This window comes from Leishmania panamensis, assembly GCF_000755165.1.
Source record: "Leishmania panamensis strain MHOM/PA/94/PSC-1 chromosome 34 sequence".
NCBI classification, from domain to species: Eukaryota; Euglenozoa; class Kinetoplastea; order Trypanosomatida; family Trypanosomatidae; genus Leishmania; species Leishmania panamensis.
The window spans coordinates 460,490-481,676 of NC_025881.1; the positions used below are offsets into that span (position 1 = coordinate 460,490).

The 21,187-nt window shown below is 56.3% G+C and overlaps 7 protein-coding genes across 7 annotated transcripts, besides 1 other annotated feature; all 7 read left to right on the top strand.

The window, feature by feature from the left end:
- Positions 1-184: 184 nt before the first annotated feature.
- LPMP_341190 (hypothetical protein) lies at positions 185-5,293 on the top strand (the record flags this gene model as incomplete). The annotated part of the gene is made up of 1 exon (XM_010704243.1): positions 185-5,293. The coding sequence occupies one exon, from the start codon at positions 185-187 to the stop codon at positions 5,291-5,293; it is 5,109 nt and encodes a 1,702-aa protein (XP_010702545.1).
- Positions 5,294-6,451: 1,158 nt separating this feature from the next.
- Positions 6,452-8,146, top strand: LPMP_341200 (hypothetical protein; the record flags this gene model as incomplete). Its single annotated transcript, XM_010704244.1, has 1 exon — positions 6,452-8,146. One exon carries the CDS (start codon positions 6,452-6,454, stop codon positions 8,144-8,146), a length of 1,695 nt encoding a protein of 564 aa, XP_010702546.1.
- Positions 8,147-9,101: 955 nt separating this feature from the next.
- Positions 9,102-9,764, top strand: LPMP_341210 (hypothetical protein; the record flags this gene model as incomplete). Its single annotated transcript, XM_010704245.1, has 1 exon — positions 9,102-9,764. One exon carries the CDS (start codon positions 9,102-9,104, stop codon positions 9,762-9,764), a length of 663 nt encoding a protein of 220 aa, XP_010702547.1.
- Positions 9,765-10,987: 1,223 nt separating this feature from the next.
- On the top strand, positions 10,988-11,983 carry LPMP_341220 (hypothetical protein; the record flags this gene model as incomplete). The annotated part of the gene is made up of 1 exon (XM_010704246.1): positions 10,988-11,983. The coding sequence occupies one exon, from the start codon at positions 10,988-10,990 to the stop codon at positions 11,981-11,983; it is 996 nt and encodes a 331-aa protein (XP_010702548.1).
- Positions 11,984-14,134: 2,151 nt separating this feature from the next.
- Positions 14,135-15,415, top strand: LPMP_341230 (hypothetical protein; the record flags this gene model as incomplete). Its single annotated transcript, XM_010704247.1, has 1 exon — positions 14,135-15,415. The coding sequence occupies one exon, from the start codon at positions 14,135-14,137 to the stop codon at positions 15,413-15,415; it is 1,281 nt and encodes a 426-aa protein (XP_010702549.1).
- A 95-nt stretch (positions 15,416-15,510) lies between these two features.
- Positions 15,511-15,867: a repeat region.
- A 1,569-nt stretch (positions 15,868-17,436) lies between these two features.
- LPMP_341240 (hypothetical protein) lies at positions 17,437-17,799 on the top strand (the record flags this gene model as incomplete). The annotated part of the gene is made up of 1 exon (XM_010704248.1): positions 17,437-17,799. One exon carries the CDS (start codon positions 17,437-17,439, stop codon positions 17,797-17,799), a length of 363 nt encoding a protein of 120 aa, XP_010702550.1.
- Positions 17,800-18,904: 1,105 nt separating this feature from the next.
- On the top strand, positions 18,905-20,377 carry LPMP_341250 (mitochondrial processing peptidase, beta subunit, putative; the record flags this gene model as incomplete). The annotated part of the gene is made up of 1 exon (XM_010704249.1): positions 18,905-20,377. The coding sequence occupies one exon, from the start codon at positions 18,905-18,907 to the stop codon at positions 20,375-20,377; it is 1,473 nt and encodes a 490-aa protein (XP_010702551.1).
- Between the last annotated feature and the right edge of the window lie 810 nt (positions 20,378-21,187).

Genomic DNA, 21,187 nt, shown 5'->3' on the forward strand with positions numbered 1-21,187 from the left:
GAGCCTCTGTTTCTCGCGTCAGCTTTCGTGAGCAGAAGGGCACGTGCGCTTTGGAGTTGCAGCTCAAATCGTGGGAACCCTCAAACCCTAACAGGAATACAGGTAAAGAGGAAGGGGATGGTGCACGACCCCACGTACCTGTATCACTACACGCACAAATACTTTTCTATACGCACGTACAGGCATGACCACCACCACCGCCACTGGTGTAAATGCTCTGCATGATGTACTTCCACCGCTGCCGCCACAAGTGGGGGTGACCGGATCCGCCCTTGCACTTGATCGAAAGGTTCTCCAGGCATTGTTCGCGTCACTGCGCATGTCGATCCCACAAGATGTTCAGCGACGCCTCCTCTGCAACTCCGCAGAGGAGCTTCAGTTTATCATTGCACGGCAGCCGCGGTTGAGTGCCTTTCACCATCGTCGGCGCGAGTCGCTACGGCACCCCGCTCTCGCCATGGCAACAAAGAATTACTACCGTGAATGCCGGCGTCGACGACTCGAGCTACAGCTACAGCCGACAGCAACCATGGAGGGCCAGTCACTATCTCAAGCGACCGGCTCACCTGTTGGCCAGGTTCGCAGCGGGGTGCGTTCTGCGCAGCGTGAGTCGGCATTGGTGGACCTCCTTTTTTCGGAGTATGCCCAACAGTCTGCTGGCTACGCCAAGGACCAGGACCGCCAGGGCGATCACTACGGCACCAATACCAGCAACGGAACATCCGGCAGCGGCGGATTTGCTGCCTCGCGCACCAGTTTGTCACTCAGCACTTACACAGCCTCTGCTCCCTCCCGGATGCTGGGCAGAGTCATCAGCGAGGCGGACTACGAGGCGAGTCTGCAATTACCTACAACACCGCGCGGTGACCATGCCGTGGACTTCAGCAGCACGTTGGCGAGCAACAGGAGCGGTATCCTGTTGCACCGCCCTTTGTCTCTGAGGTACCCCAAAAGCAGCAACGAGGAGAGCGCCTCAGCCTTCTCTGACGGCCTCAACACTGCCTCGTTCACCCGCTTTGGCTTGAGTGCCACAGGAATCGAGAACGCCGAAAGCGGTGGCGGCGCGCGTGTGCGGGGGATGGGCATGGGCGTCTCTACTGCCTCTACGGCAGACGGGGCCCGTTTCTTCGCACGGCGGATAGGCAACAACAACAACGCTGCCGTTCATCGTGGTGGTAGCGGCGGCTGCGGTGGTGGTGACAGGTTTGCCCCCAGCTGGACAGGGGAGATGCGCGTGCTGCTGCAGCGCCGCATGGAGGAGGAGCTGGAGACTGGGACGGGCAACGACCCGTATCTTTTCATCTCCGCACGGCCTGTCGAGCACCTGCTCTGCTGCTACGGCGGTTTCTCACGAGACCCAGTGGCCATGGCGCTTGGCGCGGCATCACTGGTGGAGTGTGACAACAACAACACGGCCGACACGGACCCGTTCTTCAACGCTATAGTGGAGGAGGACCTGCGGTGGGATCAGCTGGCGGAGTGCCAGCGTCAGCTCTTGCGAGCGGCGTGCGGGCCGTGTCGAGCGGCGGCCACCGCTGTAGCCAGTGACCCCCTCGTGAACGACGTTATTCGCCGCTTCTGGGACCGGCTGACGGTCTCCACAGCTGCTCAGCACGCCCACATGACTCAGGAGGCACGCAAGTCACGCGCAGCTGCAGACGCTGCTATTGCAGCCGCAGCCTCTGCGCGGAGCGGGCGGCGCAACGGAGAGGCGGACGAGGACGACTTGAACGAAATCTCAGAGAGCGACGACAGGGGGAGGGAGGATGCTGTGGCTGGAGGCACCGGCAGCGGTGGTGGGGATGTTAGCCGCAGAGGTGCCTCTGCCGTCTCCATTAGTCGTACGAATCGGAAAGCATCAAAGCCATCTCGCACCCCTAAGACAGGGCTGAAGTTGTCGAAGAAAAAGAAGAGAAAGGGCGGCAGCGCTGTCTTCTTCGGCGGGTCTTCCGGGGCGGGCGGTGGGTCTCCGCAGCACACCAGTGTGGCCTACTACATGACCCCTCTCCAGTACGTCTACCTCCATACTCGCATAGCGCACGTGCTCTTACCAGACTGCGATGCGGCCGAAGTGGAACTGCTGCCATACATTCAGGAGGACTTACTTGTGGATGCTGCGTACGACGAGGGAGACGCGGCGCAGACGTTTTACTTTGGCGAGGCACCACGCCTTGTCGGAGACTCCAGGCGACCGCATCGCGAGTCTACCACTGCTGTCGGCGCAAGGGGAACGTCGTGGACTTCGTGCATGGATGACAAACTGCATCTGGGCAACTACGACAGTGCGGGGGGTGATTCAATGTTCGCGGGCGGTGGCAAAGCGCAGCGAGATGCCTTGCTCTTGCAGCGCCGGTTTCTGTCGGTGCGCCGCAACGGCTACGCTCTGAGCCGATCGACAAGGGTTGATGCGACCGGCGTCGGTGGGATGTACGAGATGGGTCTGGGGGACGACAGGATGAGTATCGGAGTGAGGTCTTCGGTGGCGGTGACGATCGACAATAGCACCGTGATGCGACTTGCCAGCGAATTTGATGAGGTCATTGGCAGGTCGCCTGCCACGGCGTCTCTTTCTCTGGTTCCAATGAGTTTCACGGTAGCGCAGCTACCTTCACTCACGTATCCGCAGTTCTGGTGCTCCATGATGGAGCTGGCAGACAACTGGACGTGTTGCGCTGGCAACCCAGTGGAGACAGCGATTTTCATGTGGGAGCTCTACGCTGAGGTGTTTGCCCACAACTGGGGTGAGGAGGACAAGTTGCTCGCCACTGCGGTAGAGAGTAAAGCGGCCAAGTCCGCCCTAAGTGCAGCTGAGAAAGCAGAGCTAGCGAAGGAGGTGGCGGACACAATGGAGTCTTTTCAGGCCCTTCTGACCGAGATGCGAGAGCAGCGGTCCCAGCCATCTTTGCGCCGCGACTCTCTCAACAGTATCACAAGCATGACCAACGTTACCCACACCGCGGCAGGCAGGAGTGGCTCGTGCCGGCAGCAATTCAAAACAAAGCGTGGTAAAGGCACCCATTCACCATCGATGGGGTCCGCCGACACGGACGATGATGAGTCGCTCTTGCTGGCGTCCTATGTAGACTTGTCACCTTCTGAGTTGAAAAGCCTTGCCGAGGCGAAGGACGAAGGGGATCATAAGTGGGTCTACGTCGAACGTATCGGCGAGGATGGGATGATGCACCGCTACCGCCGTCGAATGTACCACGGTGGCCGCCGCTCGAGCTCGTGCAACGCCTCAGAGACGGGGTCGCACCGTGGGTCGTACATCGTCGAGGAAGAGCTGGACGAGGACGGAGCTGTGGTGAGTCAGCGCAAGTTGCGCTGGCGGATGACGTTTTCGTCTGACAGCTGGCAGTCTGGGAGCAACAGCTCGCTTTACACGGCGGACGAGGGCGCGTCGGAGTTCCGTCGCAGAAAATACTACGAGGATCGGCCGAAGAAGTTGCGGCGGCTGGAGTTGTGGCGCCACGTGAGTGCTAGCCGCGGCGGCAGGGACTCCCGGTCATCTAGCATGACCTCGTGGAGCACTATCGACGACGGCAACAGCGACGATCGTCGCAACGGGCACCGTCGCCGTCGCCACACTCGCCACACGGGCTTGCGTCGCGATCACCCACGCCACTCGAGGGAGGACGATCAGTATCGGGGCCGGAAGTCCGGGCGGAGGGTTGGCCGGAGGCTCCCATTCAACGAAGGCGTGCCCGACAGTGGTGGTCGTGGGTCACGTGTACACAGGTCAGGAAAGTCTCGACTCACCCAGAAGGAACTGGAGTATCTGCTGGAGCGCAAGGAATGGCTGTGCTCCATGCTGGAGGAAAAAGGGATTCAGCTGCCCCCACATATGTTAGACGACCCGGCTGAGCAGGTGCTGCTGTACGAATTTCTGCGGCTTGCGGAGGGAAGAGAGGGCGGCGGTGATCAGGGCAGCTGTCTCAGCGGCAGCGAGGACTACTACCACCTTGAGGATGGCGAGGGCGGCGATGCAGGCAACCTGTCGCGTCTCTCAGCATTGCTGGCGCAGGTGCAGGGGCTCACCCTGGACGACCTCGCGAACTCCACCCTCATGCGGCGTCTCTTGGAGGAGAGCGAGGCAGAGGGGGCGCCGCGTCACCACATCACGCCACAGCAGGTACAGGCCATCTTGATGGCCCTTATCAAGATGCAAAGGCCAGGCGATGCACGCGCTGACGCGGGTCGCACGGAGCAGAAAAGCGTGCGAGAGCGCCGACTGGAGCTGCTGCGCATGCTCAAGAAGCAGAGGGCTCTCCAGCAGCAGGGTCATAAAGAGTCCGCGGCGACCGGCCTCTCAGACAACTCGCTTACCAAAGCAACTTTTGGCCTTACCGAGGTCCCTCCACCGTTTCCTCGTCCGCCGTCTTCCAAGGGACCGCAGGGGTCTACCTCATTCACGAAGCTTCCCAAGTTCGCTGCCTCACCGCATCCACACGACGCGCAGTCGATACCATCCTTTGCCACGAGCAGCCCACAGCGTGACTTCTCGTGCGAGTCACTGGGGCTGCCTGAGCGCAGAACGCCCACCTCGAGAGAGTCCAGCGCGCCGAGTACTGCGCGACTGTTCGCCAATTCCATGGCATGGAAGATTTTGCCGACGACACTGGCAGAGCGGAAAGAGCTGGAGCGACTTTTTAGAGAGCTGGAGGCCTACTGGGCAGACCGTGTTTCCCAGGGTGGTCGCTTCCGCGTCGACATCATCGACTACACTCCTGAGCAGCTCGAGGAGTTCTTCGCACACCTGCACCTCGGTCCCCGGCAGCGTGCCTTGCTGCGAGGACGAGCCCCGCTGGCGGGGGCGACGTCGCTTGTGGGTGGAACAATGCATCAGGACGGCTCGCACTTGACGTACAGCGACGGTGTCGCGGTGGCGGCGCAACAACAGCATGGCCATGGCGCTTGTGGGCAGTCAGCCCCCTCTCGGATGCCGTTGCCGCCGCCCCTCGCACCAGCGCCTGTCAAGCTATTCACACTCACCACGGAGAACACCCTCGAGGGGGCCTTGCGCTGCAGTTATCAAAGCTACCTGAGAGACAAGGCTTTCAGCGAGGCTCTTCACGGAAATGTTAAGCTGGATACAGCGAGGGGCGCCCAGGCGTCGACAGCAACGCAGTCTCCGCGGCCACCGTCACTCCCTCGCCTGAGGCTGCGTGAGTCCCGAGAGAAGGCGTCGGGCCAGCAAGCAGACGGCAGGCCGACCACTTTTGTAGCCCCAAGTCCGCCGCCGCCGCCGCCGCCAAAGTCATCGGTGCCTTCCTCATCCTTGCCAAAGCTGTAGGGCACATCTGTTACAGCATTGCTGATGTGCCCTACACGTGCGTGTGTGCCTCTGGCCTGGAGTTTCAGTGGTGCATTCTCTTGCTGTCACTCCCTCTTCTCGTCCGCGTTATTTTTTTCTACTTTTTCTTTTCGTCTGCTGGTGGTGCTTTCCTTCTTTCCTTTTCCCTCCCCCCCATGTAAACAATCGCGTGTCGTGGAGGTGGAGCAGCAGCTCTCATCATCCTACTCCGGACTGCTCTTCTCCGTCACCGCTGGGATTGATGGGGGTGCGTGGGGCGACGGAGTGTGCCCAAGCCTGCTTCGTGGTCCCACGCAGGCACCCAGGCACTTCAGCACGCCCACGCATGCCTGTGCTATGTATTATCGCTGGTTCTCGTGCCCACCTTCGCTTGCCTTTTCTTCATGTGTGTGCTGCGCTGTCAAATCGACGATGACCTCGGCAGCTGCGCTCGTGGCACTCTTTTTCTTTTTATTTTGTTCATCTTTATACACTGGGGCGCTATGGGGGCCTTTTCTTGTCTCCCTCGTGTACTTTTTTGGACACTCGCGGCTTTATCGTACCCCCTTCGACGCAAATGGCCTTGAAGTGCATGGACTTCGTTTATATGTATGTCGACGCGGTGCGGAGCGCTAACCACTGGCATCCTCCACCACTCCACCCCCTTGTCTCGTGCATCGAGAAGCTGGGTCAGAGAATAAGCTCTCCACCAAACTCCTCACTCTTCTTGTACCCCACGCTATCTTCCCCGTCTGTTTCCCTCCCCTCCCCCTCTCTCTTACCATGCTTTGCTTTTCTTCCCACGCACGATGAAGCACCAACATACACACACACACACGCAGGTACATAGTCGCATGCCTGTTCGTCTGCTCATTTCCTCCTCGCATATTCTGCATACCGTCAGCTGCAAGAAGAACAACAGGGAAGAACAGCTGTATCGTATCGACTGGTGACGCACAAAGCACATGCAAGGGTTTACACACAAGGCTTGATTGTTATGCGGTTTGCTAAGCAAGCATTCGGTCATCTCACATTATTATTAGTATTTTTTGATTACTCCTATATGTAGTTCTCACCTGTCAAGCACGCCGCAGCGGCACACTCACCTACTCACTGACACACAGGCAAGTAGAGGTGTAGGCCTGGATTAAAGGGAGCATGAATCCAGCTATGCACTGTGCACCGTGGCGGACGCTACTGCTGGTGCTTGTCATCCTCTCCGCAACTCTGTGCCTCTCGCACGCATGGGCGGCGGCGGAGGATGTGAATGAGCATACCTCGGAGACGCTGGAGCTAATCTTTGAGGGCTCCACAACGACATACAAATTACCAGACTCCATTGTGGTGCTGAACAATGCAAACTTCGAGCCCTACCTCTTTCCCAGCAAGCACGCGACACCACGTGCGTTCCTGGTCCTCTGCTACTCGCCATGGTGCTCTCACTGCAAAGCTCTCCTACCACAGTTTCTGAATGCCAGCCTGCAGTTGGACTTGATGAGGGTGCCGCACAGCACCTTTGCGGTCGTCGACGTGCAGAAGAACACGGCCGTCTCGGAGTACTTCAACGTGGAGCGCTTTCCTACCCTACTGTACACCACCGGCAAGGACAGGCAGTGGCACTTGTACGAAGGTAGCAACACCCAGGAAGGCTTCATGCAGTTCTCAGCGTACCTCCAGCATGCCGTGGACAACGGGAGCTTCTCAGAGGACGTCACAGATGTGGTGCGCTTCAATGAGATCGAGGAGAGCAGTGGCACAACGCGTGTGCCGTGCTACGTGTACGTGCCCGCCACTTCCATCAGCACCCCTGAAAACCAGCGCACAGCCTCCTGGAGCCACGCCGTCGATGGCGCCGCGTCCGTCAGCAACATCCGCTTTGCCGTCATCTACGAGAAGTCTCAGGCGGAGGGCTGGGTGGAGCACGCCGGTGAAAAGTACAAGAAGGTGGTGGAGAAGGCGAAGGCATGCGTGGCGGCAGGGAAGGCCGGCGGCCCAGAGGGCGAGGCTCTGGTTGTCTTTTCTGATCGCTACCGCGCGCCTCGCTGCTACTCGGGCCCATGGGTAGAGAAGCGCAGTGTCGCGAAGACGTCCAAGTCCAGGACCGGGCAGGCCACCGGCGATACGATGGCAATGAGCACGTCACTCGAGAACTTTCTGGCTCTGCACGGCTTCCACGCCGTCGAGGACGCGTCGTCGGCCATGTTCGCTACTCTCGAGCACTACCCCAAGAACTACTTGGGCGTGGTTATGACAAATCGTCCAATCAACGACAAGGACACGGAGTATGTGCCAGTGCTGCGCGAGATCGCACAGGCCGCAAACGACGCTCTGGAGAAGGAGCACGGAAGAGACTTATCGATCGAGGAGGAGATGCGCATCCCTCGCGTTTCGTGGTCGTACATCGACGTGGTGGAGTACGAAATGTGGCGCTCGCGCTACGACGTTGAGCTGGATCAGCTGCCGGCTGTCATGATTATCGACACGAAGCGCGACCGCTTCTTCAAGATGCGCACTCACGTGCCGCGCTTTGAGGCAATTAAGCTGAACACTCCATGGAGGGTCGGCGGAGAGCAGCACCAACTCATCGCGCAATTTGCCCAGGATGTGCTGGCAGACGTGTACAAGGCTCAGAAGCTGTCTGTCGCTGGCGCCGTCGCGGAGTATCTCTCCCACTACCCTGGCTTCGCTTTTCTGTACGAAACGCTCAACTACGAGGACTTCGTGTTCGATGTCGTAGTGATGGCCCTGGGTTTCTTTAGCTTCTTACTCTTCCTGGGGCTCGTGATGGAGCCACTGATGGAGTGGCACGATGGGCGCTCAAAGAAGGCGGCACATAAGGCCAAGAGGGACTAGGGCTGCCTTGAAAGCACCACTGTCAGCGAAGCTGCGAGATGGTTTTGTCGTCTAAGTGGATCTTCTCCCTGTCTCTCCCTGTTTTTCCGCAGCGGATGCTGAACGTCGCTGATGTCCTGCGTGCGCATGCTGTCCCCAACCTTATGCTCTTTCTTCTTCTGTTGCTGAATTCGACCTTTTCTTCTCGTTCAGCCACCTGTCGTGGTGTGGTGTGATACAACACCACGTGCAGCGGACGCACTACCTCAGAGCGCTCAGGCGAGCTTCTTGTCCTTCCGTTGCCGTTTATGTTAGTAACGTCCCCTTTTCCGTTCATGTGGAACCCTTAAGAAAGCAGCGGGAATTTCGGGAGGCGAAAGAGACAGCCACAGGCTTCAGCGGCCCAGTGGTGCACTGCTAAGCTGTTCATGAGCAGCAAGAGCGATGGATCGGAGAGGGTATATGCGGGAAGGGCGAGAGGGCACATTCGTCCGTAACTTGTGTAATAGGGTTGCGTGCTCATAGCCTCCCGCTTTTTTTCTCTCTCGTTCGCTCTACTCACTTCTAGTGAGGTCATTGACGGTCACAGGGGCAGCGAGCTCCACACCACTGTTTCCGTTTTCCTCTTTGCGTACCTCTGCTTTGCTGCGGTGCGCGCATGTACGGGCGTGTCTTCATGTGTGCGTGCATGGGTGTTGATGCTTTTGCTCCTTTCTGCGTCACCGCTGTCATTTCCCTTCGCTTTCGGCCGTCTCCTCCTCTTCCGGTTTCTCTTCTCGATGTCTTCCCCCTCACCTACCATGGCCATGATTATCCGCACATACACACACACACACTCACACACATGCATTCACACACGGGAACCAAAGCCGCAGCGGGAGTGACTCTTCACTTTTTCACTGATCTCACAAACGATACCTTCTCATCGCCTTTTTGTGGTTCTTCTGTCTTTGCTGCCTTCTCCTGTCATGTAAACATGCTCCGTCTCTCGCTTCGACGCTGGTGTGCTGCCGCTTCCAGCGGCTCGTCAGCCTCAGTATCGCATGGACCGACGTCGACGACCACGTTGCCTGACTTCTATGGCAAGAGCTTCTCCATCTCACCGCGAGTATGGGCGCAGATTACGCGGAAAAACTCGGAGGAAGGCTTCACAAACGATGCGCGCTACCTGCGCCTTGCCATCGACTCTGGCGGCTGCCACGGTTACCTCTACAAGTTTTCCTTTGAAACGAAGGAGGCGTTTAATCACGAGGAGGATGTGGCTATCTCAGAGGCGGACGCAGTGTCACCCAGCGATGAAGCGTTTACTGGCGCGCAGCCGTCGCCGCGTGTGGTCGTGGACACTCTCAGCGCCTCGAAACTCGAGAACGCGAGACTAGACTACCACAGTGAGCTGAAGGGATCCGCGTTCGTGGTGGTGGGCAATGAGTTAGTCGACGAGTCCTGCGCCTGTGCTATGTCCTTTTCGATCAAGAAAAAGGCGAGGCCGTCGGTGGCGTCGTCATCAGACGCGCAAAGCGCGTCTTCTGGAGATGGAGGAAATCACAGAGGTACCGACTCCGCTGCTCCGCTGGCGGGTAGTTTTTCGGCGATGAATGCTCGTCCGATTTCCCGGCGTTCCACAATGCACACCACCTAATGAAAGGCACTTATTAACTCACTTGTGCCACGAGCGTGTGTCTGTGTACCACCTGTGCAGTGGGTGCATCTCTCCCTCGGACTTCAAACACACAAGGACACACCCTGCTTCACTTACTTGAGCCCAGTGGCCGTTGTGGTGCCATTTTTCTCTTGCTGTCACCCCTTCGCACTGCCAGCAGTGGCATTCAGTACCATTCGCCACTGTTGTGGCACTGACCTTGTCGCCACCGTGCTGCTGCTGCGCTTTTCTGGCGTGATCTTGGCGACACTGAATGGGCGGCTGCGAGTGGCAGGGGGAGGTGCATGGATGAGAGAGAAGTGTGCCAAGTGCTTCTCTGAGTTGCTCTCTGCTCCTGCTCCTTTCGTCTCTCTGTCTCAGTGTCTTTGTGTGCTTTTCTTGCTCATTCTCAATGTTCTCTTTTTCGCCTGTGTACTCTCGCTGTTGTTGGCAAATTTGCCAAATACGCCGCGTGGCGCTGTAGTCGATCGTCATTGAACCCCCCCTCTACACACACACACATGAAGGCTTGCATTTTCACCTTCTTGACTCTTTCAGGGCTAACGGGAAAGAGCGAAGGGCGGAGATGGGCATCAGAGGACCTGGACACTGTCGCTCACTCTCCACTTTAAAGTCCGTGCTGCAGTTCAGAGATGAGTGCCACTGACGTTTGGAGTGAGGGTTTGAACACACCCACACCCACCCACACACACACACTCATCCACGGAACTCTTGTATTTCCGCTCTTTCTTCAACGTGATCGCGCCCCCTGCTACTCACGTTGATGCCACTCTTTTCTTTTCTTCCCCACATACCTATAGGCAAACTAACTCGAAGCATTGCTCATGTAAGTGTATCTGCATATGTTCCTAGGAAGAAATGCGGATTCTCAGCAATCTCCGCTGGCGCACAGACACGTTTTCTGTAGCACTCCAATACTCATATAGGCCTCTCCTCTCCTCTTTTCATCCTGACTACTTCATTCACCCTGTCATTTCCTCCCCATTTTGCTTTCTTACGAAATATGAGAGACAGTTAGGAGGGACGGTGCGCTTTGTGACTCTCCGTCTTCTCTCCTCAACAACGAAACACCTTCAGCCTCCTAAGCTGAAGAGGAGCTTACAGCCTCTCCACCTGAGAGGACGCGTGCCTTTCTTCTTCCTTCTTCCATAAAACGCCCACACCTATCTACCTACACGCACACGCGGACACTTCACGATATCATGGCGGACGACCACTCCCTCTCTGCTGGGCAGGAAGGGTTGTCGTCGCCATGCAACGTGTATCGGATTAAGCACAACCCGTCATGGATAAAGTTCGGCATGCATCCTGAAATTCTAACAGACACCAATGCTCGGTTGAGTCGACTGACGTCGCGCGGTGCATTGTCACGCGGTGCGTCCAGGGAGAGCTCTGCCGTGCCCTCTGCAAACACACCATTTCTGTCTACCGCATTAGCACGACAGTCTGCGTCGAGTAGCAGCCTGGCTGCAATTGGAGCCCGAGCAGCTTTGCGACACGAACAACATCAACAAGCGCGTGCAACTTCGAGATCAACGGACTCGCAACCACCTGCTTTCCACGCTAGCGCTGTTCACCGAGATTCCCACTCATCGGTGTCAGTCAGTGCATCTGCGACTCCGCGCGTCCGTGGCGACAGTGACACAGAGGCATGCGCTCCAGAAAGCGCTTCATTGGAGAGGTCCGAATCGATGTGTGGGGGATCAGCTACCGGCTCGACACCGGTGACCACGGCCTTTAAGGGCAAGGGCAGCTTTTGCGATCACGAGAGCGAGATGTCTTGCTTTCCGGACGACACACATAGCTCTGTTTTCACAAACTCTTCATGCAGAGCGGGGGCGGCTCGCGTTCCTTCGCTTCAGCCATCGGTCTTTTCTTTGCCGACGGCCTCGTCGTCTCGCGCGAAGAACTCACATCTCATCGGCTCTGCAGCTCTTGTCGGGGTAGCTGGACCGCTGGACAACTTGTACGTTCCACTGCGTCGACCCGCCCCACGAGGCTGCGTGGCAACACGCCAGCACTTTTCTCTATTCGAGGGGACAAATTGCAAGGGATCGCCTGGAATGTCAGCGATAGAGACTCGAGCAGCCCCAGGTGTTCATAGGGAGGTGCATATCAGTCGCCGCGGCCTTGTCGGTGGTGCGCCTGAGACAGACACCTACAGGACTACCAACAGCGCCTATGGTCGCGGGTGCTGAGGTAAACAGAAGAAGGCACGTTGCTACGCATTCACGCAGCTGATGGATTCCACCCTCCTTCGTGTGAACAGCACACCGCGTTTGTCTCGGTGCTTGTGATACGGCATAGACACGTATGCACATAGATATACACGTTCATACACATCTACTTTACTGGGAGCGAGTTGTTCTCTTGGCCCATGCAGTGTTCAGTGACACGAGTCGAAATCGTGTGGCGCTAAAAAAAGAAAAAAGAAGAGCTTCGACAGCAGAGGTGGATGTAGCAGTGCTGCTAGCGCGAGACGCTCAGGTGCACTCTCTCACCACGTTTGGCCCCCTCGATGGAGCTGCACAGCGTTTTCTTCTCATCGTTTCCACAAGAGCCAGCGCTGGCGGCTCTCTCCTAATTGCCTAGTGAAGCACCACCACCCTTTCAATCCGCTCTATCTGCGGCGATGCGCAGAGTCGCACGTTCAAAGTCATGAAGGGGAGGGGGAGGTGCATCTTACCTGTGCTCTTCCCTCCATTTTTACTGCCCACCATTGCGCTTTTTCTTCTTAGCATCGTACTATCGTTGATCTCACGTGTATACATAGGTACCGCTGGTCACACACACACACCCATACACGCTCACACACGTCCATTTCCGAAAACTACCACCACCGTATCATCATCACCAGCTCAAACACTTCTCTCGTTCTTTTTTGGGTCTGCACTCGGGCGCTTGCTTTGCTTTTCCTCTGCTTTCCTGTTTCCTGCCTTCTTGTTGGCCATGTTTACTCCCTTACCGTACTGATCTTCACTTCTCAGGCTCTCTACGCTCCCACTTCTTCCACTGTTTCTTATTTTTGCCCTTTCTCGCGTTCCTCTTCTCTTTTCCGACGCGTAAAGGGCGAATTTGTAGCGGCCCGACTCACTTTCAAACTTCTCACCAGAGAAAGAAGTAGATACACAGACCAACCAGAGAGGCACGCAGGCCTTTCTTTACTCAGCTGAGTAGGGGTCTCAGGCGTTTGCCAGACTTGACTGGCGTCTTTTCTCATCATTTTCTCGAGAGAAAATTGCCGTTTGTGTCTCTTACTCGCCCTCTCTCTCTGTGTCTGCGCATCTTTCTCACCTGAACTTGCAAGGGACACACGCGCACGCACACGTGTATATCTGCACCCCGAGAAGGGCTCGTTCATGTATTGCACCCTTTTACCATCTCCCCATACACGCACAAAACTCTAACAACGCAACTCCGAGGAGAAGAGCAGTGGGAAGCAACTCCGACGCCAGACTATGCTAAGACGTTTCTTTCAGCGTGCCACACATACCCCCGCACCTGCTCAGACACAGTCCTAGATATCCATGCCCCTGCGCCGGGGAGTGAAAGAAGAGGAACTAAAATAAACGGAAAGTGCTCATCATCATTGTTTCCGTTTCCGCTCTTTCTCTTCCCCCGTTTCATCCATTGTGAGGCTTCTGCCGTTCTCTTTCTCGCCGTCTCTGGTTGCCTGCCAGTCTGTCTGGCTCTCCTCTTTTTCACCTTTCGCATAAATTTTGTACCCCATTTCTCTGTGGCCTTCATCTCAGGGCAAGCCGCGCCACGGCACAGCGTTTTTTTTTGTGTTTTTTTTTTTCGTGTTCTTTGCTCTGCTTCGTGTTGTTCTCACTTCCTATCTTATTGTCCTCTTCCCTTTACCGTTTACCTGCGTCCTCCTCCCCCCCTCCCCCCGCTGCTGCTGCAGTTGCTGCTCTCCGTGGTTGTTCGAGCGTTCCTGCTCTTAGTGCCACGGACATCGCTTCTTTTCATCATCGAGTTGTTCCCCCTGCTCCCCGTTTTGTTCTTTGCGCTGCCAAAGCTGCCTCTGCCATTCCCATCACCTGCCACCCCCACCCCCCTCGCAGTTCAGTCACTGACGCGCCGCTTCACAGCGTGGACTTTCTCAGCACCGGGCTTGTGAGACCGCGGAAGAGCGGATATAGGGACGAGAATACGGTGGAGGAGAGGAGGACGGGGGCGGAGGCGGCCCGCGTCACCACAAGATGAGCGCATTCCGAAAATTGTTCCACAAGGCCCCGTCCCATCGCAGCAAAACGCTGCAAACCGATGCGACTTCTTCAGTTACATCAGGCGATAGTAGCCGTATGCCCGGCACTGAAGGGAACTCAGCAGAGTTGGAGAACCACATGGAAGGGAGCATCTACACCAGTACACAAATCTGCATGGCCTGCGGCTTTCCCCGTGGCAGCAGCGTCTCCTGCCCAGTCACTCAACGTCACCACGGCACCGATGAGCTCATCACGTCTGGTAGACCTCGCACCAATCATCATCGCGTCGTCCCCAAGAATATCTTTAAAAGGATGCAGGTAAAACTCCCTGTATTGGTTATCCATACCTCTGGCAAGCTCATACGAGTGAGGAATAAACATAATACGCAGACTGTCAGAGAGGTGCATCCCTTGGCCCCGGGGGCAGAGGGTGCAACCGCCGATAGAACGGGCGGGCATTCATGTGAGGTGGACCCATCACGCGCTGGCGGTGTGGGCGACCCTGTGAGCCCAAAGAGCCGCATAGCGGACCGCAAAAGCGGTGACTCTGCGCAACAGCATAGCGGAATTGACATGGGCGAGACTGGTGACACAGTAAACGAGGATGCCAGTCAGGAGGGGGGTGAGGTACAGTACTACTGCTACACGGACGAAAATGGTGACACGTATTGGTGCACGCAGGAACTGCCAGACTCGATGCAACAGAGCCAGTCCGACGCAAGCGCAGAGGTGGGGGACACGAGTGCGCAGGGGTGCATGACATACTATGAGGCCCTGGCAGGGCAGTATGAAGCAGGCGGCTCAGTTCCAGAGGGATCTTGCATATGCGAGTACGTGGACAAGGACGGTCAGACAGTGTACTACCTCTATACGCCTGAGGTGAATAACACCCAAGACAACGCGGCCGCCACACCTCCGCAGGCGCCGGACACCAACGACGACAGCACGGCCTCTGCGCTGGCCATCGCGGTTGCTGAGTCTAAGGTTGTCTCTGCGAAAGAGAGTGATCCAACTACGTCATCTACGCGAAAACCGCCACACGCGTTCCTTTCGGCCATCACGAAAGCTTTCAAGCCCCACCGCAGCAGCCGTACCCGTGACCGAAATAATGACCTCGCTGCACAGTGCGGTGGAGACGTGGATTCCGACTTTTTCACAGCGGACTGGAATGCAGAGCCGCCAGCCCCGCTGGGGACTGTGGCCAGTGAGTCTCCCATCACCTCAGGCCCCAGTGAAGTGAGCACTTACGACAATGACGTGGAAGAGTTCATGGAGCTCCTCGACGACGGAGAGAAAAAGAAGTTCCTGAAAGAGCGCAAGCGTCTCATTAAGGAGCTCGCCGCGAGCGAAAAGAAGGAACGGGAGTCGATCATGAAGCAGCGAAGCGATGGCGTGGAGGCGTTAAGACGGTTAAAGTGAGCTGAGGTCTTTGTGCTCCGCAATCATCACGACGTCATCTCGACAGGAAAGCAACGCTTTGAGCCTCTGTAGAGTTGTTTTCGTTGCCAGCGCGTCACTGTACCACAGGCAAGTCCGCAAATATGTGCATACAACGACAGCTCACCTACCTTTATTGCACCGCGGCTATGTCACGGAGCCGGGTCAACCCGCAGCGCTTAACGCCGCTCAGCCCATCCCAATGCCACGGCACACACAGCGCAGGCAGAGTACAGGATCGCGCTCCGTGTCACCGCAACGCAGCACAAGCGGAAGAGCAGCAGGAGGATGCGTGTATTTGCCAAATCATCGACATGATGCGCCGTGCGCTGGAACACCCAGAGCCCACAGCCCTACACGAGGGCACGCTGCGGCAGGCTCTTGACTTCCCCATAAAGAGCAGGAACTGAATCCTGATACGGCGCACTGAGGTGGCAGGAATCATCAGGGCCCTTTAGAGATTGAGGATCGAAAAAAAAATGTGTATCCAGGCGCACTCTGCAAGCATGATCGTCGTGGCATTTGGGAGTGATACACGGGGCTTCGTGGCAGAGAGGTTATGATCTCTTGGTGTGGGCTGTATTTGACGATGTCCTCGGGGGAGGCGGGGGGGGGGAGTGTGCGCGTAGGTGTACTACGTGTGCACCCCCGACTTCTCTTTTCCAAGGCTCTGCTTGGCGTATCCGCATTGTCGTGGCATCACTGCTGCTGTTGAGGAAGTAAGCAGACTGAAAAACAAGCCAATCAAGACGTTTAAAGTAGTTACACAAGTAGCTGAAGGCGACAGCTTTGTACGGCTGCTCGTTGTCTTTTCTTTCCGAATGATCAAACACGCATCGCAGCTCTTCTCCACTCACGTCTCCCCTTCTCTCCTGTGAAAGCTGTGTGTGTGTGTGTACTTCTGTACATATATATATATATATATATATATATGCTGTTGACCTGTTACCTCTTCTTCTCCTTTCGGTTTGTCTACTATCCTCTCTTCGCCCCTCTCTTTGTCAGTGTCTTCCATCTCACTATCTCTTGCGCAGACGGTGGTGTCGAATGGTGTTTCCAAGGTCTTCGTGACACTTAACTTTAAGTTCCTCTTTTTTACCTTCTCTCTTTTCACTTCTCACTTTCTCACTTTCCCTCTGTCTTTGTCTTTCCCTGCTAACCGGACTGTCTCCTTTCTTCTTGTTCACCACTGCCGTACCCCCTTTTCTCTGCCAAAGCATCCCCCCTCCATATTTCACTGATGTCGATGTGGGTCCCTGATGGTGAATGGTGGAAGGGTACATGACAGGCTTCACGACATTTTTCCCATTTCATTAAGTTAAAACAAGCGCTGACTTTTCTTCCGTCCTGATGCGTGCTTTTTATTTTCTGCTTTATCTCCCTCTCCATCTTATGTCTTTCTCGCCTCCTTTGTGCTCCACTCCCATCGCTCTAGTCTGCATGTGGATGCTATCTTCGTTCCCTCTACCACTCTTTCCGTTGTCGGTGTCTCTCCTTTGTTTCGCTTTGAGTTCATCGGTGTTGCTCAGGTTGCTTGCTCTCTCTTTCGTGAAGCCGTTCTCCTCTTGTTAGCTTAATCCTACAAAGTGACACACATGACATCCTCGCTCATACGTACATAGCCAACGTGAAGGCAAGGGACTAGTGTAGCTCTTTTTCTTGTGACCCGGATGGTCAACAGGGGCTCTCGTGGGAGCCATTCAGGGAATAACACTATACAGCTGGTGCGCAGGTGTGCCTCACTCCTCTGTGCATTCCCTCGAACTCGCGTTCTTGGACTCCACCTGGAACGCCCTTCACCTCCTCCTTCCCAGCTGTGATTTTTTCTGTGCACTGGTCACTCTATAGCGCCCTCTCCTCCATTTTTGTTTTCTCTGTTTGTGCCTCAAACAAACGAAATAATGCCCACATACATGCACTCTTGCTTGTGTTTCACACCCACACCCACCCACACACAGTCATACAACGGCTCCTATACAAAGGCCATCATCGCCTCCCCCAAAATGCAGCGCTGCCGTCTCTTAGCCGCCTCGTGGAAGACAAAGGTGGACCCCAAGAACCCTCGGCGTATCGTGCAGCTGCCGAACCGAATCCCCTGCATGGTGCCATTGGAGGCTGGAACGAAGTACTACTGGTGCTCGTGCGGGCTGAGCAAGAAGCAGCCCTTCTGCGACGGTGCCCACCGCGCGTACAATGAGGAGCACAAGACGGACTTGAAGCCGAAGGAGTTTACGGTTGACACCTCCAAGAAGTACTTGTTGTGCCGCTGCAAGCACACGGACAACAGCCCGTATTGCGACTTATCGCACGTTGGTGTGCTCTTCCGGACGATAGTGGGTATCGAGAAGATTCCGGGTGACAAGTAGGCTACAGGGATGGAAACAAACACAACGAGAGGCGACATCACAGAGCAACGCAGTGTGAGGTCGAGTTTATATTGTCTCTCCTCATTTTCGTTGCACAGCCTCGGCGTTCTCTGTGGATTATCCCATGCTTGGATCAGTTCCCCAACGAGCCCCAAAGAGCGGAGGGAGGGAAAAAAAAAAAGCGTTGCTTTCTTCTCAAACAGCTAAGCATCTTTGTACAGATATGTGAGTGTGCCCAACTTATCGCACCTTCGTTTGGGTTCTCTCTTCTTTCCTCCCCCCTTCTCACCGCCCCCTTTTGCCTCACGTAGAGCTTATGAACTCTACACCCACACTGCGTACTCGTTCTCTCCTTTGCTTTTGCTCAATTCTTCTTCTTCCCTCCCCCTGACCCTCGCACACAAAGGGCGTATGCCAATACACCCTTCTTCCCGCTTCTTTTTTGGCACGCAAGGCGGCCGGCAGCGGCGCATTTCCCGTTGGAACGTGACACAAGAGAGCAGAGGGAGAGGGAGAGATGCGGAGAAAAGGTGAAGAGCGGTGCTGCGGAGCTGACGATCCGGGCTACGTAGCCTTGCTGCCGTGGCTCAGATTCCATGAGTTCACATAGCTTGTTGAGGCTTGTGTGTGTGTAGAGAGAGAGAACGGGAGACACGCCAAGTAGTGCCTCACCTTTCCTCGTAAGGTATTGTACTGCATTACGTGCTTGTATGCGTGCCTCCAACTCTCTCAGCATGTGTGACCTAGCCTCTTGGTCGGCTTCTTGCCGCCATTCCCTCTCTTGATCTTCTCTGAGATGGACGCATGACTCCCACAGCGGCTGATGCTTCCGTGTTCTGACCAACGGAGTGGCTGGCACCGATTTCGCATGCGATCTTTCTTGCTTTTCTTACCATCTTCTTTTTTTCTCTACTCCTCTCTTGTTTTCCTCACTCGCGGCCATTGATTCACACCACCGCTGTCTACGCACCTTGCCGCTGGTAATAACCCCGGCTACGCTCACGCAGTAGTCAAGTCAGCAAAGGACATACTTTTCTCCTTCCCTGCTGTTCTTCTTAGAGGGTAAATAAAAGATACACACAGCACCTCAAGAACTTGATCAGCGATGTCGGTTAGCTTTTCCACCTTGGTGCAGCGCGCTCGCCCGGCGTCGAACCACGCGACCTCGGCTGCGTTTCGCGATGTCCTCAGCAAGATACCGCCCACCAATGTCTCGACGCTTGGTAACGGCGTGCGCGTCGCGTGCGAGGAGAATCCGCTATCCAAGCTCGCCACCGTCGGTGTATGGATGGATGCTGGGTCCCGCTACGAGCCAGCTGCCTACGCCGGTACGGCCCGCGTACTGGAGAAGTGCGGCTTCCTCGGCACGACGAACCAGACAGGTGAGCAGATCGCGAAGGCTGTCGACGAACTTGGTGGCCAGCTAGAGGTAAACGTGGGCCGCGAGCATACCTACCTGTACATGAAGGTCACCAAGGAGAACACTGACCGCGCTGTGGGTCTGCTGGCTGACGTGGCGCGCAACGCTCGCATGGGGGATGCCGACATCGTGAAGGCACGCGCTATGGTGCTCCAGGATCAGCAGCTGTTTGAGGAGCGCCCGGACGATATTGTCATGGACAACCTGCACCGCTGCGCCTTCGACAGCACCCCGTACGGCGTGGGTACTCCGCTCTACGGCACCGAGGAAGGCGTGAAGAAGGTGACGGCCGATCAGATGCGTGACTACCGCGCCAGCACCCTCGCCGCCAACCGCCTCGTCGTCGTGGGCAGCGGTGGTGTCGATCACACCGTCCTGGAGAAGGCTGCCAAGAGCTACTTTGGCGACCTCTCCAAGGCGCCTGAGAAGGCCTGCATGGTGATGCCAGAGTCCCGCTACGTCGGTGGTGAGTACCGCCTGTGGAATCTGCGCTACAAGACAGTGAACGTGGCCTGGGCCTTCGAGACCTGCGGCGCTGCGTGTGAGGACAATATCCCGCTCGCCCTCGCCTGCGAGATCCCGGGCTCCTTCCACCGTTCCCAGCACGAGCTCGGCCAGCACGCCATGCATCGCGTGCTGAAGACCTTCTCCTCGCTCGATCACTCCACCCCGACTAACACCCACTTCAACGAGAAGTCCATCGAGACGGCGAACCCGTTCCTACAGAGCTACAAGGACGTTGGCCTGTGCGGCATGTACGTGGTGGGTCGTCAGGCGATGGGTGGGCCAGGCGACGGTGGTGTGATTGTGGAGGTGCTGCAGTACACGATCGCGGAGTGGTGCCGTATTGCGCAGAAGATGCTGCACGACAACGAGCTCGCGCAGGCGAAAGTGAACATGAAGGCGCAGCTGCTCTTCAACATGGACGGTAGCGCTAACTCCGCCAAGGACATTGGCCGCCAGGTGCTGCACTACGGCCGCCGCGTGCCGCTGACGGAGATGTACGACCGCATCGATGACACCACCGGCACCAACATCCAGGAGGTCCTCCAGCACTACTTCTACGGCCGCAAGCCCGTGTACAGCTACCTCGGCTACATCTCGGCCATTCCTAACTACGACTGGACGCAGCACTGGACGTACAAGTACTGGTATTAGAGCGTGGCGGCTGGATACCAGTGAGCGGGAGAACCGGATGGGGTGCCATGTCGGAAAAGAGACACGGTTTAATGGGAGGGGGAGGGGTGCCTGTGTGGAATACCGACAGCCCCACACATATACACAGGGCGTGCATCGCGGGTTGCGGCACTGCATTTGTGCAGAGTCTACCCCTCGACCTGCTCTGCGCTTTTCTGTCCCACTTTTGCCGCACGTAATGTCCCTCTGTCCGTCGTGCGCTAGCCTCCTTCGCATCTGTCCGTCTTCCCCCTTCTCTCTGGGCCAAAGATGGTAGGAACACATCCGCCGTCCAATGGGCACACATTCACACTCATGCATACTCGTGCGTGTGTGTCTGTGCATGGAATCGCCCGTCGGGGCTGGCGCTTCATGTTTGACTGGTGAAAGAAGAAACATTACGGAAAAGAAGGGACGCGGGGATATACGCAAATAAGCATGAGGTGCGCACAGGGACGTGAATGGCGCATATGCCTATGACTACGTGTGTGTGTGTGTGTGAGTGTGAGTGTGCCACTGTCTTCATCTGTCGTTCCCACCTTTGCGGGTTGTTTTCTGTTTTTCTTTGTGGTTCTTTATTATTTTTATTTGTCTTGTTGATAGTTCTTAACTACTTAGGAGGTGTGTCTGTGTGATCCTCTGTCATTGATGTCGCGCTGCCGAGCAAGTACACAGACACGCGCACGGGCAAGCACAATACTGTAGCAGTTTTGGTCTATGATGTTTCTCTGCCGCCGATTTTTCTTGTTGCCTTGGGATTTTTCATAGGGCATCCCACGTCCGCGTCATGAG